The 13,430-nt window shown below is 41.6% G+C and overlaps 1 protein-coding gene across 1 annotated transcript in view; it reads right to left on the bottom strand.

Annotated features, from left to right (window-relative positions):
- Positions 1-13,430, bottom strand: part of LOC147677799 (ATP-binding cassette sub-family C member 12-like) — a 2,578,840-nt gene that overhangs the window by 174,644 nt on the left and 2,390,766 nt on the right. Inside the window, exon 28 of the mRNA XM_086945588.1 lies at positions 2,701-2,779. Within this exon, the coding sequence (XP_086801714.1) occupies positions 2,701-2,779 (79 nt within the window). The remainder of the gene's footprint in view (positions 1-2,700; positions 2,780-13,430) is intronic.

Raw genomic sequence — 13,430 nt, 5'->3', positions numbered from 1 at the left:
GCAAAAGGTTAGGGAAAAGGCTACATCAAGACTGCCAGGTCGAATACTTACCCTAACTATTTGGTGCTTGCTGCCAGTGTCCTGGGTCACATGACTATGAATGGCTTTGCTGTTGGGGGTGTGTGTATTCCTTTCAGACAGTGAGACAAAGGAGACTGGGTATAGGCAGGATGAACCAGCCTCCTTAGTTGGCTGGGTACTTAGCTGTTCCCTGTACCACTTGCATTTCAAAGGGCTTGCCTCCAGCACATACCAAGGAACCTGGCACTTGCCTTTTGGGACCCCAGACTTCTTGGTGCCTTGGCAGGGAAAGGATGAGAACATTACAGACTATGTGTGATGGAAGCCTAGAAATCCTGCCCACTTCAAAGACCACCATTAGATATACATATTGGACCCTCGGAACACCTCTTTATTACACTCGTGGACCTGTTGAATACTTCAGAAGGACTGCTAGGAACCCCAGAGGATTGCCCTGCTGCTACCAGAGGACCTCCCTGCTGCTTGATGGCCTGTCTTGCTGTTTGAATAAGAACTGGACCACCTTCTTGAACCTAGGAACACCAGTAATTACTCCAAAGGCTAGTTAACTGGTTCATCCGTGTGAGCTACCAGAGCAGAAGAAGCTACAGAGACCTGAACTCTGCACCTGGCCTCTGCTGGAGTGATTCCTAACTCCCCAACTGGTTCGTCAAGGCCCTGGACCCTTGGAAGTTGTGCTAAAGGCGCAGATTCATAACACTTTTCACCAACCAGTGTCCTGAGAAGTGATTGAAGACCGCAAGCTACCTGCCAGTAGATCCGCCCAAGGTGAGTCTCTGATCGGCTTGATTTCTTCTCTGCAACTGCAAATCATGCTTAGTGGGATCTCTTGTAGAAGGTATCCAGCCTCATTGAGCCCTCATTGGCTACACTCTGCAACTTTGTCCTTCAGGAGATTTTCAACTTTCAAATAAGTCCAAAGGTAAAAATCATCATCGCAACTCTGTCCAGCAGCTCCACTATTACAAGGCCGCCTCCTGCTGTCTTTACCCACTGAACTATACATTCTCAGGAACGTTCTTCAAAATTTCTTCTTCAAAGTCCAGAGATATTGCCAGACCAGGCCCAATTCACCTTGTATGTCCGACCCATGTTCCATCGTGGTTAGCCTTAACTTTTGCCTTTGCCCCAGCCTTGTTCGACAAGATACATCTGTTGCCGCTTTGATCTTTTAGGTGCAACTTTCTAGAAATAAACCTCAAACACTGGTTCTACTGATTGGACTTAATTCATTTTGGTGTCACTATATAGATAATTTGGTATTTGTTTTGTCTTGTCTTTTCACTTTATTACTTTTTGAGTGCTGCAATAGTACTTTACCCTTTGCCTCTAAGTTAAGCCTGGCTGCTATTTTGCCAAGCTATCAGAGGGTTAAGCACTTGTTAATTTAGTGACTTTTGTGGTTCACCCCCACAAGATTGTGGTTGTTGCTTGAGTAGGAGTTTCACCCACTCAACCAATAACCTAATTTCTTACAGTCCTAGTGACAGTTATCACCTCCATTATTACATTACTTGTACATTTTGAGGCACTTGTTTAATCACCTTATTTCCCAAGAGTCGAAGTCCCATTAGCTGGTATTACCACTCTGAAAATTGTGGTATATTGAAATGACGTGCATCAAGTAGCTACATCTACATTGAACACCACTGCATTAGAATTTGGCTATGGGTGCAGGCAGCACGCCCCCAGCTATGTCTTGTCTGTGGTCACCTGCTGGTCCTTTCGCCTTGCCCCTTGCCTCTTCAGGAACAAATAACTTTGGCCTAGATGCATCATTGTAACATTTTGCGATTTCTTAATTGCGAAAATGAAGGAATCGCAATTAAGAAATCGCAAAATGCTATGCATCAAAAAATCGCAAATTATTTTGCGATTCGGTATTTTTCCTTAATTGCGATTCACAATTTACGAATCGCAATTAAGGAAAACCCTTCCCATTGATTCCTATGGGCCAAAAGGCCCATAGGAATCAATGGGAAGGCATTCACATTTTGCGAATTTCAAATTGCGATTCGCAAAATGTGAATGCAATTTCAAGGGTGCAGGGGGGGGTTCAAATAACCCCTCCCTGCACCCCTGAAATTGAACTGTAAGTGCAATTTACACACACACATGACCCAAGGACATGTGTGTGTGTAAATTAAAACTTTCAAATATGCAACTAGTGCATGTTTGAAAGTTTTCGGTAAATTAGCATGAAGTTCAACTTCATGCTAATTTACCCCTTCAAAATTGCGAATTCGCAATTCCAAAGTAATCATGCATTGCATTTAAGAAATCGCTAAATTGCGATTTCTTAAATGCAATCGCAATTGAAGAAATCGCAATAAAATTGCGATTTCTGAAATTGCGAAAATAGCAAAATGCTTCATGCATCCCAAAAACGGGATTTGCATTTGCAAACGTCCGAATTTTGCGATTCGCACCGTTTGCGAAAAACCCTTGATGCATCTAGGCCTTTATCTTGATAGTGCAAGCAGGACTTTCTGTGAGCAAATATTGTATCAGAAAGGAGTGTTAGAGTCATTCATTCATTTTATATTTTAGATTTAATATAACACTAATAATTAAATATAATTTAATATATAACTATATCAGCCTATAACACCTGGCATGATACACACTCATATACATCATCATCAATAGATTACTCACTGTATCATTCATGAATGTCCTTTCCAGTGCTTCCCAGATTTGCTCATCGGAATAATTATCAAATGGATCTAAATTGTACCTGTAATGCAAAAATACATTAAAAAGTCTGTGAAGTTCGACTGCCGAATAAGACAGAGGAAATTTACTTCAAAGAGTATCCCACACTCTTATCATGAGTTAAAGATTCCATGCAAATTAACATGTAATTTCAGCATAAAGCTAAATTAAGAAGTGATTTGTTTTTAGTAATATTCAAATTACAATGAACTACAAATAAAAACTGTTAGTAAAAGCAGACAGATTGGAAACACATTTTGCAAATCTAGTAGGTGTGGCTTTAAGTTAGGGGGAGAATACTGTAATCTTTGGGTCAATGTGTGATTCCCCCCCCCCCCCCCCCCCCCCAGGCTGCCCTAGAAAGAACATTGCACAACGTAGACAATGTTTGGCTCATAACATTATGAAGCTGGGGGAGCAGCCTTGTTGTAAAACAGCCTGCATTAACAGTGCTAAGCAGCACTCTCAAAGAAGAGGATTGTGTAAACGAGTCAAAGATGAGGTTTTGCTTTGTAAGTGGAGAATGTCAAAGGCAATCACAGCAAACTATTGCATTGTAGAGACTTTTGACGAACAACCCATATTTGGTCAGCTTTAAGAAAAGCAAAATGCATGTACATCCTTACTTTGTGAACAAAAACAGCTGTTAATCAAATGTATTATGATGACAGCAAAGTAACACAAACACATTTGCAAAAGCAATTAGTGAACAGCAATTTGTCTTAATGAAATGTTGAGATATTCAAACAGTAAGCATTTGCTAAATAAAACATAGCATAAATCATCAATTAAAATGCTGTCATGCCAGCAGAGTAAGTGCAGCAAAGAAAACACATTTGGTCCAAAGATACATGGCAAATCTGCAGCCAAGCAAATGAACTACTTGAGGGTTCTATCAACAACAATGGGACAATGTAGTTGTTCTTAAAATGCAACACTGAACGTCGATCCAAGCAACGGCAATTATAAAAAGCATCGAAAACCCAATAGCTGAATAGGGATTACCAAAACCCATTCTCTCTATATATATTTTCTTCTTGTAGCTTTTAAATAATTGATTACAGGAGTCGTTCCGGAGCACTACTTAAACAGGTTGGAACACAGAATTGAAAGCAAATATCAAATACTAGAAGCTAAATTTAGCAAGTGTTTTGTGAAAAAATGCCTCTTTTTGCCTGGTAACCCGCACACTTATGTTAGATTATATTGTGGTTTGTAGCCTTTGGACACTCTGCAACTGCTGTTCAGATCCCAGTGTATGTGCTCTGACCCCTAAAACATTAATAAATTGGCTAATCAGCACTCATTGTGACATCCATTGGTGTGACAGGGAAACATGCCTCTGGGCCTACTAGTGTGGCCTGACTGCTGTAGTTTGAAACAGCAGTTTCCAAAATAACCCTTTTGAGAGGGGGAAACACTTCCTTTTAATTATTAATCAGTAACTCCTATGCACGCCTTGTAGTTCACAAGGTAGGGTGATGATATTTAAAAGTGAACATGTAGGAATGCAATGTTACTATATCCCTGGGGTAACAAGCCCCCAAAAGCTATTGTCACTGTGGAAAGCTCTGGCTACCATATGAGGAAACTAGAGAACAGATTTAAACATGAATTATGTTATGTTGAGTTTGGTACCAGCCAGAGAAAAGATTCAACCACTATTTTAAAATATTTCTTACAAATCAAATCCAATGATAAAGTTAGATTTGTAAGAAATATTTTGAGAAGTAACATTTAGTATGTCACCTTTCCCCTGCCTCAAGCTTCTGGTGGCTACTTTGTATTGTCTTGGCAGGAGCTGTTCAGACAGTGCTTAACTTTAATGAGGTATAAAAACTACTCCTAAAAAACAATGGCCTGGGTGTGGGGAAGTATTTTCCTTTCTCTTAAAGAAAGACCAGTTAGGGTGGTTCCAGGAATTTCACTACTTTGTAAAAGAACCACACTTTTACAAGTAAATTTAAGGTTAGACTAAGGAAGACAAACTTTTGTTCCACTAGCCAGGCTGGTTCCAAACCCAGTGGGAGTGACGTTACCCCCAGAACCAGACAAAGGGGGAGCTACTCATTTCCCTGGGCCAATCTTTCGGCAGATGAACAGGCTCTGAATAAGGAGAACGAGTCACGCCATCTTGAATTTTAGGAGTAAGATGCATTGTGGGGATGTTTGCAGTAGAGCAAACAGAAATTACTGAAAAAGTGAGTAGGGTTGTCCCTGGAAACATTTACCCCACTGATTAGGGAGAAGCAGAGTATCACCCCCATTCACTAACTTCTCCCAATCAAAAATGTGTCAGCCCAAGCCATCCTCCTCAGAACTCTGATTAGACACGTGGAAGAACAGAAGAAGGACTGCATCTGTTGTTTGAGACCTGTGAGATGACCTGAAGGGCTGGACCTACTCCCACTTGTAGTCAGGACAAAGAAGTACACTCAAAGGGTCAGTTGGCTGACCATCAATCATCATCGAGTGCAAGATAGAGATGCCCCCAAGTCAATGCCATCACTGACTCATGCTCTATAGCAGTGTTCTTCAATCTGTGGGGCGCTCCCCCCTGGGTGGGGCGACACCTTCCCAGGGGGGGCGCGCACTCCACTTCAATCTGACCTTTGTTCCTGCGTCCGTCAGTCCATCTGTGCAAGTCTTCTTGTATGTAGAAGGAGGAGGGAGGGGAGATCGATGGGGCAGGAGGTGCCGTTCTTTCGTCATATTAACACTCCCAGGAGGGGGTTAATTCACAAAGCTGACAGCTTCAGCTGCAGTGGGAGGCAAGGAGTCTCCTCCGCTAAAACCAAAAGCAAACAAACAGACACGCTTTCGGTTTTAGCAGTGGAGACCCCTCGCCTCCCACTGCACCTGTAGCATGTCAGCTTTATGAATTAACCCCCTCCTGGGAGAGTCAGCTCTTCCCAGAATGGAAACAAAGTTTCCAGATAAGTTTAAGGCATGGGCAAAGTGAGCTCTGGCCCAGGGCCCCAGCCTTTCAAAGGGGGTGGGAGTTGGGGGGGGGAGTTGAAAGAGCCAGCTCTATTTCACAGAGTCTTGCCCTCATGACCTTGAATCATTTTAAAACACAATTTTGTAAATAGCGTTTTTCAATCATTCGTTTTTAATGTGTAAAAGTCTATTACAGACATTTTGCAGACAAAATGTGTTTATGTATCATGCGACATCCATATAAAAAGTTTATTTTAGATTAATACATGACCTCATATATGAGAAATAGAAGGGTGTGACAGATTATTTACAGTAATATTAGTGAACTGCTGTTGTGTTACATACTGAAAACACACATCACTATCCCTGAATATCCGATGTACACACATTTAGTATTTGACCAAAGAAGGCATGAAAGAGCTGAGACTAGATCATAAAATCAAATCTGGTCCGCACAGGGGCCCCAAAAATACATTTAGCCCATAGGCCCGAAAATCCTTAAAACGTCCCTGAAAGTTTCTTTTAAAATTACACAGGCAGGCGCGCAAAATGCCAGCCAGCCATGTATTGTTTAAACAGCTTGCAAATTGCTAAATATGGTTATAAATAAGAAGTATGTATTCATTTGTACTGTTAACGAGCTCCCGGTCCCCCCTTCTTTTTGTTGATTCATTTGTAATGTGACTTTTCTATCTTTGTTCCCTTTTATTATCAGTCATGGATCATTCATGCAGCTCTAGAAAAGAATTAAAAGTTCTTTCTATTTATATTTGCTGTTCAAAGTATGCACAGACAGGTGCTGAAAATACAGCTTTGGGTGACTGCTTATTTTTATACCATCTGTGACATCAAAATAATGAGCTGGCAACCGTAATCATAAGACTGGAAGTTTGTTGAGGGATCAGCACATTATTTATTTCCTCCACCCTGATCCCTGGTTACGGCAATATTATCAATAGTTTAACACATTTGAAACCCTACGCTGCCGTCAATAAAATGCTGAGTTACTTCAAGTGTCTGGGAATGCACCCTGCATTCAGACCACTCACTCCTCATTCTCGCCCTTCACTTTCACTCTCACCCAGCACTCACACTGACCCCGATGCACTCACACCATCCACCCACTTACCCTCCACTCACAGTGATCACTCTGCACTCACAGCGATCACAATGCGCTCACACTGATCACCATGCACTCACACCATTCACCCGCTCACCCTGCACTCACACTGTTCACCATGTTCTCACATCATTCACCCACTTACCCTCCACTCACAGTGATCACTCTGCACTCACAATGCACTTGAGCTTTTCACCCTGTACCTCACCCTTCAGTCACACGAGCACACTACTCAACCTGCACTTGTGACACTTCACTCACCTGTTCTCCTCACTGTTTAATCTGCAATCTCACTCCAATAAACCCACCACTAACCATACATTCATTGGTCCCACTCTGCACTAACATGCACACCCAAATTCATATGGTCGCCTCACTCACCCCTGTACACAAGTATGGGCATGTCGTGCCCCATTAAGGTTTTCGTCCTAAATTACAAAAGGAGACATCTAAATGCACTACAATCCAGCCTTCCAGGGGCCCCTTGATAGAGACACTTCTGAATATTAGCTGTAAACAATTTTAGAATTTCAACTACAGTGCCTGTGCACCGTTAGTAGCCTGGGAAATAGGGTATGGCAGAGCTGAAAATAAATCATTTAAACTCAAACCTGTACTGAACAGGGGCCCCCAAAATAGTTTTGGTCCAGGGCACCCAAAATCCCTAACATGTCCCTTTCAGACAACATTACTCTGAAGTAAACTAGACAACATCATAACAACTCGTAAGAGAGGGTCCGAGGGAGGTGTTTAACGACCAAACAGGCTAATACCCCCTGTGTAACTACTTGAATAACAACAAAGCCTGTAGGTCAAGTGGTGCTGAGATACATCAATTAACACTGGTGTAATTGCACAAAAAGTGAATCAAAAAAAGACTATCAACTATTGCTGATTAAGTCCTATCAGCCCACCTGATGGGGGAGCCTCATCATGTAGGACTTCCGAACCTAGGTCTGTGTGCGATCGCCCAGTTGTATTTTAGCGACGCATCACAGGACCAAGGTACGGTCACCGCAGTTGTTAGTACAGAAGGTGAGGCTGATATGTGCAGTGCAAAAATTAAAGTAAAGTGAAGTGTATTAAAATGGCTATCAAAGCAAACAAAGACCTTTAATAGTGTTTGCCTGGACGTCAGATTAAAAAATAGTGAAATGACAGTGTGAAAAAATCACTGTCTAACTTGCTTGGTAGAAATCCAAAAAGATCTATAAAGGGCCAACATGTTTCTGCCTTCCTGTGAAAAGTCACTGGCATTCGTCAGGACCAAGCTCTTATCTGCTACTGCAAAGGCACTATCGTATGTGCTAAAATAATGAAAACTAGAAAAATAGGAGTGATCATTCAAGACCATCCTACCACATCTTCTTAGTAGTGCTCTGTTGATGCAATAGGTCTTTCCTGTATAAGAACAAGAAAAGGGAAGAGAACATTGTAGACATTGCATGTGTATAATCCTCAAAATTACATCTACAGCAAATACTATGTAGAAGTTGCTATAACTGTGCAAAACCAGTGATAATTCAAAGTAACCTCAGACTGGACCATCACTACTTTGTGATAGTCACATACAAAGTGCATTGTATTGCGTCACCAAAAGTTAATTAATATACAAAAGTTTAACACTTACCCATCCGTGTGTGGGAAGTGAACCTCACCTCACCCGGCAACTGCTCGGACGAATAAGGCACCGCTCTAAACATATAAAGACAATCTCTGTAGTAGATGCATGTCTTGAGGATACGACTTCAGTGTACTGTTAAGAAACCCACTTATTTTCTTATCTGTCTATAACATGTACCCCACTGTACATCACTCAGCTGTTTTCATAGGCATTAGTAGGTGCCGTGGCACAACTGTGGAGCGCCTCCTTGAACACATTGAAGGGGGTCAGATGCCTTAGTCGTTCGATGTAGCCATCGGATACACCAGTGGGGTACATGTTATAGACAGATAAGAAAATAAGTGGGTTTCTTAACAGTACACTGAGGTCGTATCCTCAAGACATGCATCTACTACAGAGATTGTCTTTATATGTTTAGAGCGGTGCCTTATTCGTCCGAGCAGTTGCTGGGTGAGGTGAGGTTCACTTCCCACACACGGATGGGTAAGTGTTAAACTTTTGTATATTAATTAACTTTTGGTGACGCAATACAATGCACTTTGTATGTGACTATCACAAAGTAGTGATGGTCCAGTCTGAGGTTACTTTGAATTATCACTGGTTTTGCACAGTTATAGCAACTTCTACATAGTATTTGCTGTAGATGTAATTTTGAGGATTATACACATGCAATGTCTACAATGTTCTCTTCCCTTTTCTTGTTCTTATACAGGAAAGACCTATTGCATCAACAGAGCAATACTAAGAAGATGTGGTAGGATGGTCTTGAATGATCACTCTTATTTTTCTAGTTTTCATTATTTTAGCACATACGATAGTGCCTTTGCAGTAGCAGATAAGAGCTTGGCCCTGACGAATGCCAGTGACTTTTCACAGGAAGGCAGAAACATGTTGGCCCTTTATAGATCTTTTTGGATTTCTACCAAGCAAGTTAGACAGTGATTTTTTCACACTGTCATTTCACTATTTTTTAATCTGACGTCCAGGCAAACACTATTAAAGGTCTTTGTTTGCTTTGATAGCCATTTTAATACACTTCACTTTACTTTAATTTTTGCACTGCACATATCAGCCTCACCTTCTGTACTAACAACTGCGGTGACCGTACCTTGGTCCTGTGATGCGTCGCTAAAATACAACTGGGCGATCGCACACAGACCTAGGTTCGGAAGTCCTACATGATGAGGCTCCGCCATCAGGTGGGCTGATAGGACTTAATCAGCAATAGTTGATAGTCTTTTTTTGATTCACTTTTTGTGCAATTACACCAGTGTTAATTGATGTATCTCAGCACCACTTGACCTACAGGCTTTGTTGTTATTCAAGTAAACTAGACAACATCATTAATTTATTATTAGTTCTGACGTGTCCCAAACCCCCACTACTTCAGGCAAGCAACTTATTGTACCACTAAGGAATTCTCAATGAGGTGTTTGTTCAGCGCCTTCTCTGTGGACTTTCAACTGTCTTCGGATCCATAAGTGGTTGGTGGGCAATTATCCCATTATAATGCTGCCTGAAACGTTTGTTAATGATTTCTAGAGAAGATTTGTTTCTCATGTACCAGCTCTGAGCTAGGGAATTCTCGAAACATCTGACAACACTGTCTCCCTTACAGTCCCTGTCTTGGCTGAAAATGTCTGCAGAATATTCAGCTATGGGAGAAACTGCTATCAAAACTCTCTTGCCTTTTAGCTCATCCTATTTATGTGAGATTGGGTTCTCAGCACTTGCGGTATTAAAGACGAAGTACCGTTCAAGACTAGATGTGGAGCACAACCTAAGGATGGCAGTAGCAAAAATCCATCCACAGATTGACCGTCTCTGAAAAACAGGCACACCTGTCACATTTATGTTGGTGGTGTTATTATCAATCCATGTCATATGCAAAACAAAGTATCCTAGTGAAAACAATTTGCACACATTTTATCTTTGAAAGTGGTGTTTTGAGCTGTGTAATAAGCCTCTGTCATTTCACCACACCCACCCACTCACAAACCTGCAGTTTACTAAACCCTGTATTGAATGTTATTCACTGAATATGCCCGGAATGTGCGCGTGGCGGTCGAGTCCAGAAATTTCTGTCAGGTGGGGGGGGGGTGCCCAACATCTAAAAAAATTCAGTTGGGGGGATCAACCTACAAAAGTTTGAAGACCTCTGCTCTATAGCCTAAAGCACAGTTCTTCAAACTGTGGGGCGCGTCCCCCTGGGGGGGCGTGGATGGGTTCCCAGGGGGGCGCAAAGGCCTCTGCAAGCACATGTAAATGAAGACGCCTGGAAGTGCAGCGATGTTTATTTGCTGCATTTCCAGGCTACCTTCATTTACTCTGAAGGCCTCAGAGTGCCCCGGGGCCAGAGATCAGTGGGTGTGCTGCTGGGGGCTCGGCTGGGCAGTGTCTGGAGTCTTATTAAGACTCCAGCAAAGTCGGGTTTTTCACGGGTCTTTTCAAGACCATTTCCATACATTTGGAAACTGGTTACCTAAGCGTAGTTTTTTTTTCTTTTTCCAGTACCCCCTGGGCCCCGACTCTGCCTATTCCTTACATTTGCATTTTAAACTTACTGCTGTAGTGTGAAAATGCATTTCATGAAAAGCAATACAAAAAAGGGTTGCCAATATAAAAAATGCTAGCCATGTATGTTTAAAGAGCCTGCAAAGACCTTGCTTTGACACTAAATAGGGTCTTAAATAAAAAAGTATTATTCATTTGTAATGTGACTTTCTGTCTGTTCCTTTTATTTTCAGTCATGAATCCTTCAGGCAGCCCTAGAACACATTTAAAAGTACTTTATATTTGCTTTTCGAAGTACGCACAGATAAGTGCTGTAAATAGGGCTTTAGGTGACTGTTTATTTTTGTGCCATCTGCAACATCAAAATAATGAGCTGGCAACCCTAACTGGAAGTTTGTTGCAGGATCAGCACATTATTCATTTCCTTCACCCTTGATTCCCTGATTAATTCAATGATAGCAATAGTTTAACTTATATCTGAAACCCTGCGCCCCGCCAATAACATGCTGATTAACTTCAAGTGTCTGGGAATTCACCCTGCATTCAGACAACTCAGTCCTCATTCTCACCCGCCACTTTCACGCTCACCCTGAACTTACAGCGCATATTTATGGTTTTCCCGCATTTGCCACTGAAGAACCAAATATTTACAATACTCCTTCTCAGGGGTCTTACCAATAAGTAGTCCATTCAAGAGTGGCAAAGAAATCAACACAGAATCTGAAATATGAAAAGACATCTTTATTATCATTAATTGTGAGGCTCCGTCGCCCAGCCACGCTTAAAGCAACTGGATGAGAGAGTCTGCCTGCATGGCCTTCGCACAGGCCTTTTATACAGAATATTTCGCTTTAAGCACACATTCCTGCTTTGAAGTGCATTATGTTGGAAATTCCCAGGACGTGCATACAAAGCACCACTTTCAGGATAAGTCCAGGCTAAGAAAAGAATTGCACACATGCTTGGTTTCCTGTTCCATCAGGCCGGACAAACCCACCATAAAACCCTTCAACTAGATTGATGAACATGTCTTAAAGGAAAAGCAGCAACAGATGGAACGGAGATAGAAGCCGTGGGAAAGGTGCCATAAAAGGTCGGACATGTCCTGCTCTTTGAACTTTATTGCGCCAGCTGCTGAACAAGGAACTGGCTTGGGACTGGCTTGGGAGGTTAGCCTCGAGCAACAGGGTCAGCTGTCGTCAGGTCATGCAGAAGTCAGCACAAAACCCATGCTAAGGTTATGTCCTTTAAATGCTTACTCTGCCATGGGAGAGAGCCTACTGTAAGCCTACTGTAAGGGCAACGAATAACATGGCTGCTATTTACAAGATGAAACCCAAGTGTTCAATGCAAAACCTTCAAATGCACAGTGAATCCATTGGTGTAACATGACGAAAATACTCATGAATAACGCATTCATTATTTGCGGTTCACTGATACCAAATTCATAACAAAATCATGACATTTAAAACACAGGTTCAGAATGCCAAGAACCACAGAGCATCCTTTTGCCCTTACATAGGCAATAACCTATACATGGCTATATTCATCACTAGCTGGTGTTGATGTAAATACTGTACCAAAGGAATTATCAGTAAACTCTGACCTAACCAGTTCATGTTCAGGAAAAATATGAAGCTCATGTGAAGAAACAGAAAGAGTATGTTGGGAAGTTGGTGCAGACGTCAATAGTGTAGGGGGAAACATACCAAAATATAGTAGCCAATAAAATACATTAAAGTATTAAATCGTCATTCCTCAATACAATCTCCATTTTCTAATGTCGCTCACGCAATCTTGGTAGAGTACATCAGCTGTGATTATTAGCAGGTCATAGGGACACTGCAAGTCCTGCAGGCCTACTGCCACTACTCAGGTCACAAACTGAACCGTTTGTACTCCTACGTGACCCTGCAACTGGCAAATGGTAACCAATCAAAAATTTAACAAAATACCATAATACAATTCAGCAAGGGAAAAAGAACAACAAAAGGTCAAATGCGTAATACTTGCACAGTCCTAAGCAGACAGCAAATCCTAGAATTATCTAATAACGTTTTATATAGCTTCCTATGCATTTCAGTAATTCATTAGATGTTTAAGTGAAACAATGGTGTTCCTGATCAATGCTCTCAGATGAAAAAGGGATACTCTTCCACAGAGAGTGGACGTTATTCTGTTCTTACTAAACAGAAATACTTTAAAACAATGCCAGCAAAGCAGCAAAAATTATTTTCCAAACTTCAAGTCTATATAAGCTCACAAAAAATACCCAAAGTCCATCAGATCCGCTTCCAGTTTTTTCTTCGCGTTGGGCCTCTTCAAGTCAGGCCTTTCATGAGGAGACAATACTGTTTAGTTGGAGTGCCGTCCGGGGAAAACACTCACAGCTCACTCGAAAGTTTCAATGTTTCAAAACAATGCACCAGTGTCTCTTCTTGGTGGCAGGCACTACAAATGATGTGCTGTTCATTG

This window comes from Lissotriton vulgaris, chromosome 12 (assembly GCF_964263255.1).
Source record: "Lissotriton vulgaris chromosome 12, aLisVul1.2, whole genome shotgun sequence".
In the NCBI taxonomy this organism is placed as follows: domain Eukaryota; kingdom Metazoa; phylum Chordata; class Amphibia; order Caudata; family Salamandridae; genus Lissotriton; species Lissotriton vulgaris.
Note: the sequence above shows the minus strand (reverse complement) of the source record. Positions and strands in the feature narration are given on the sequence as shown.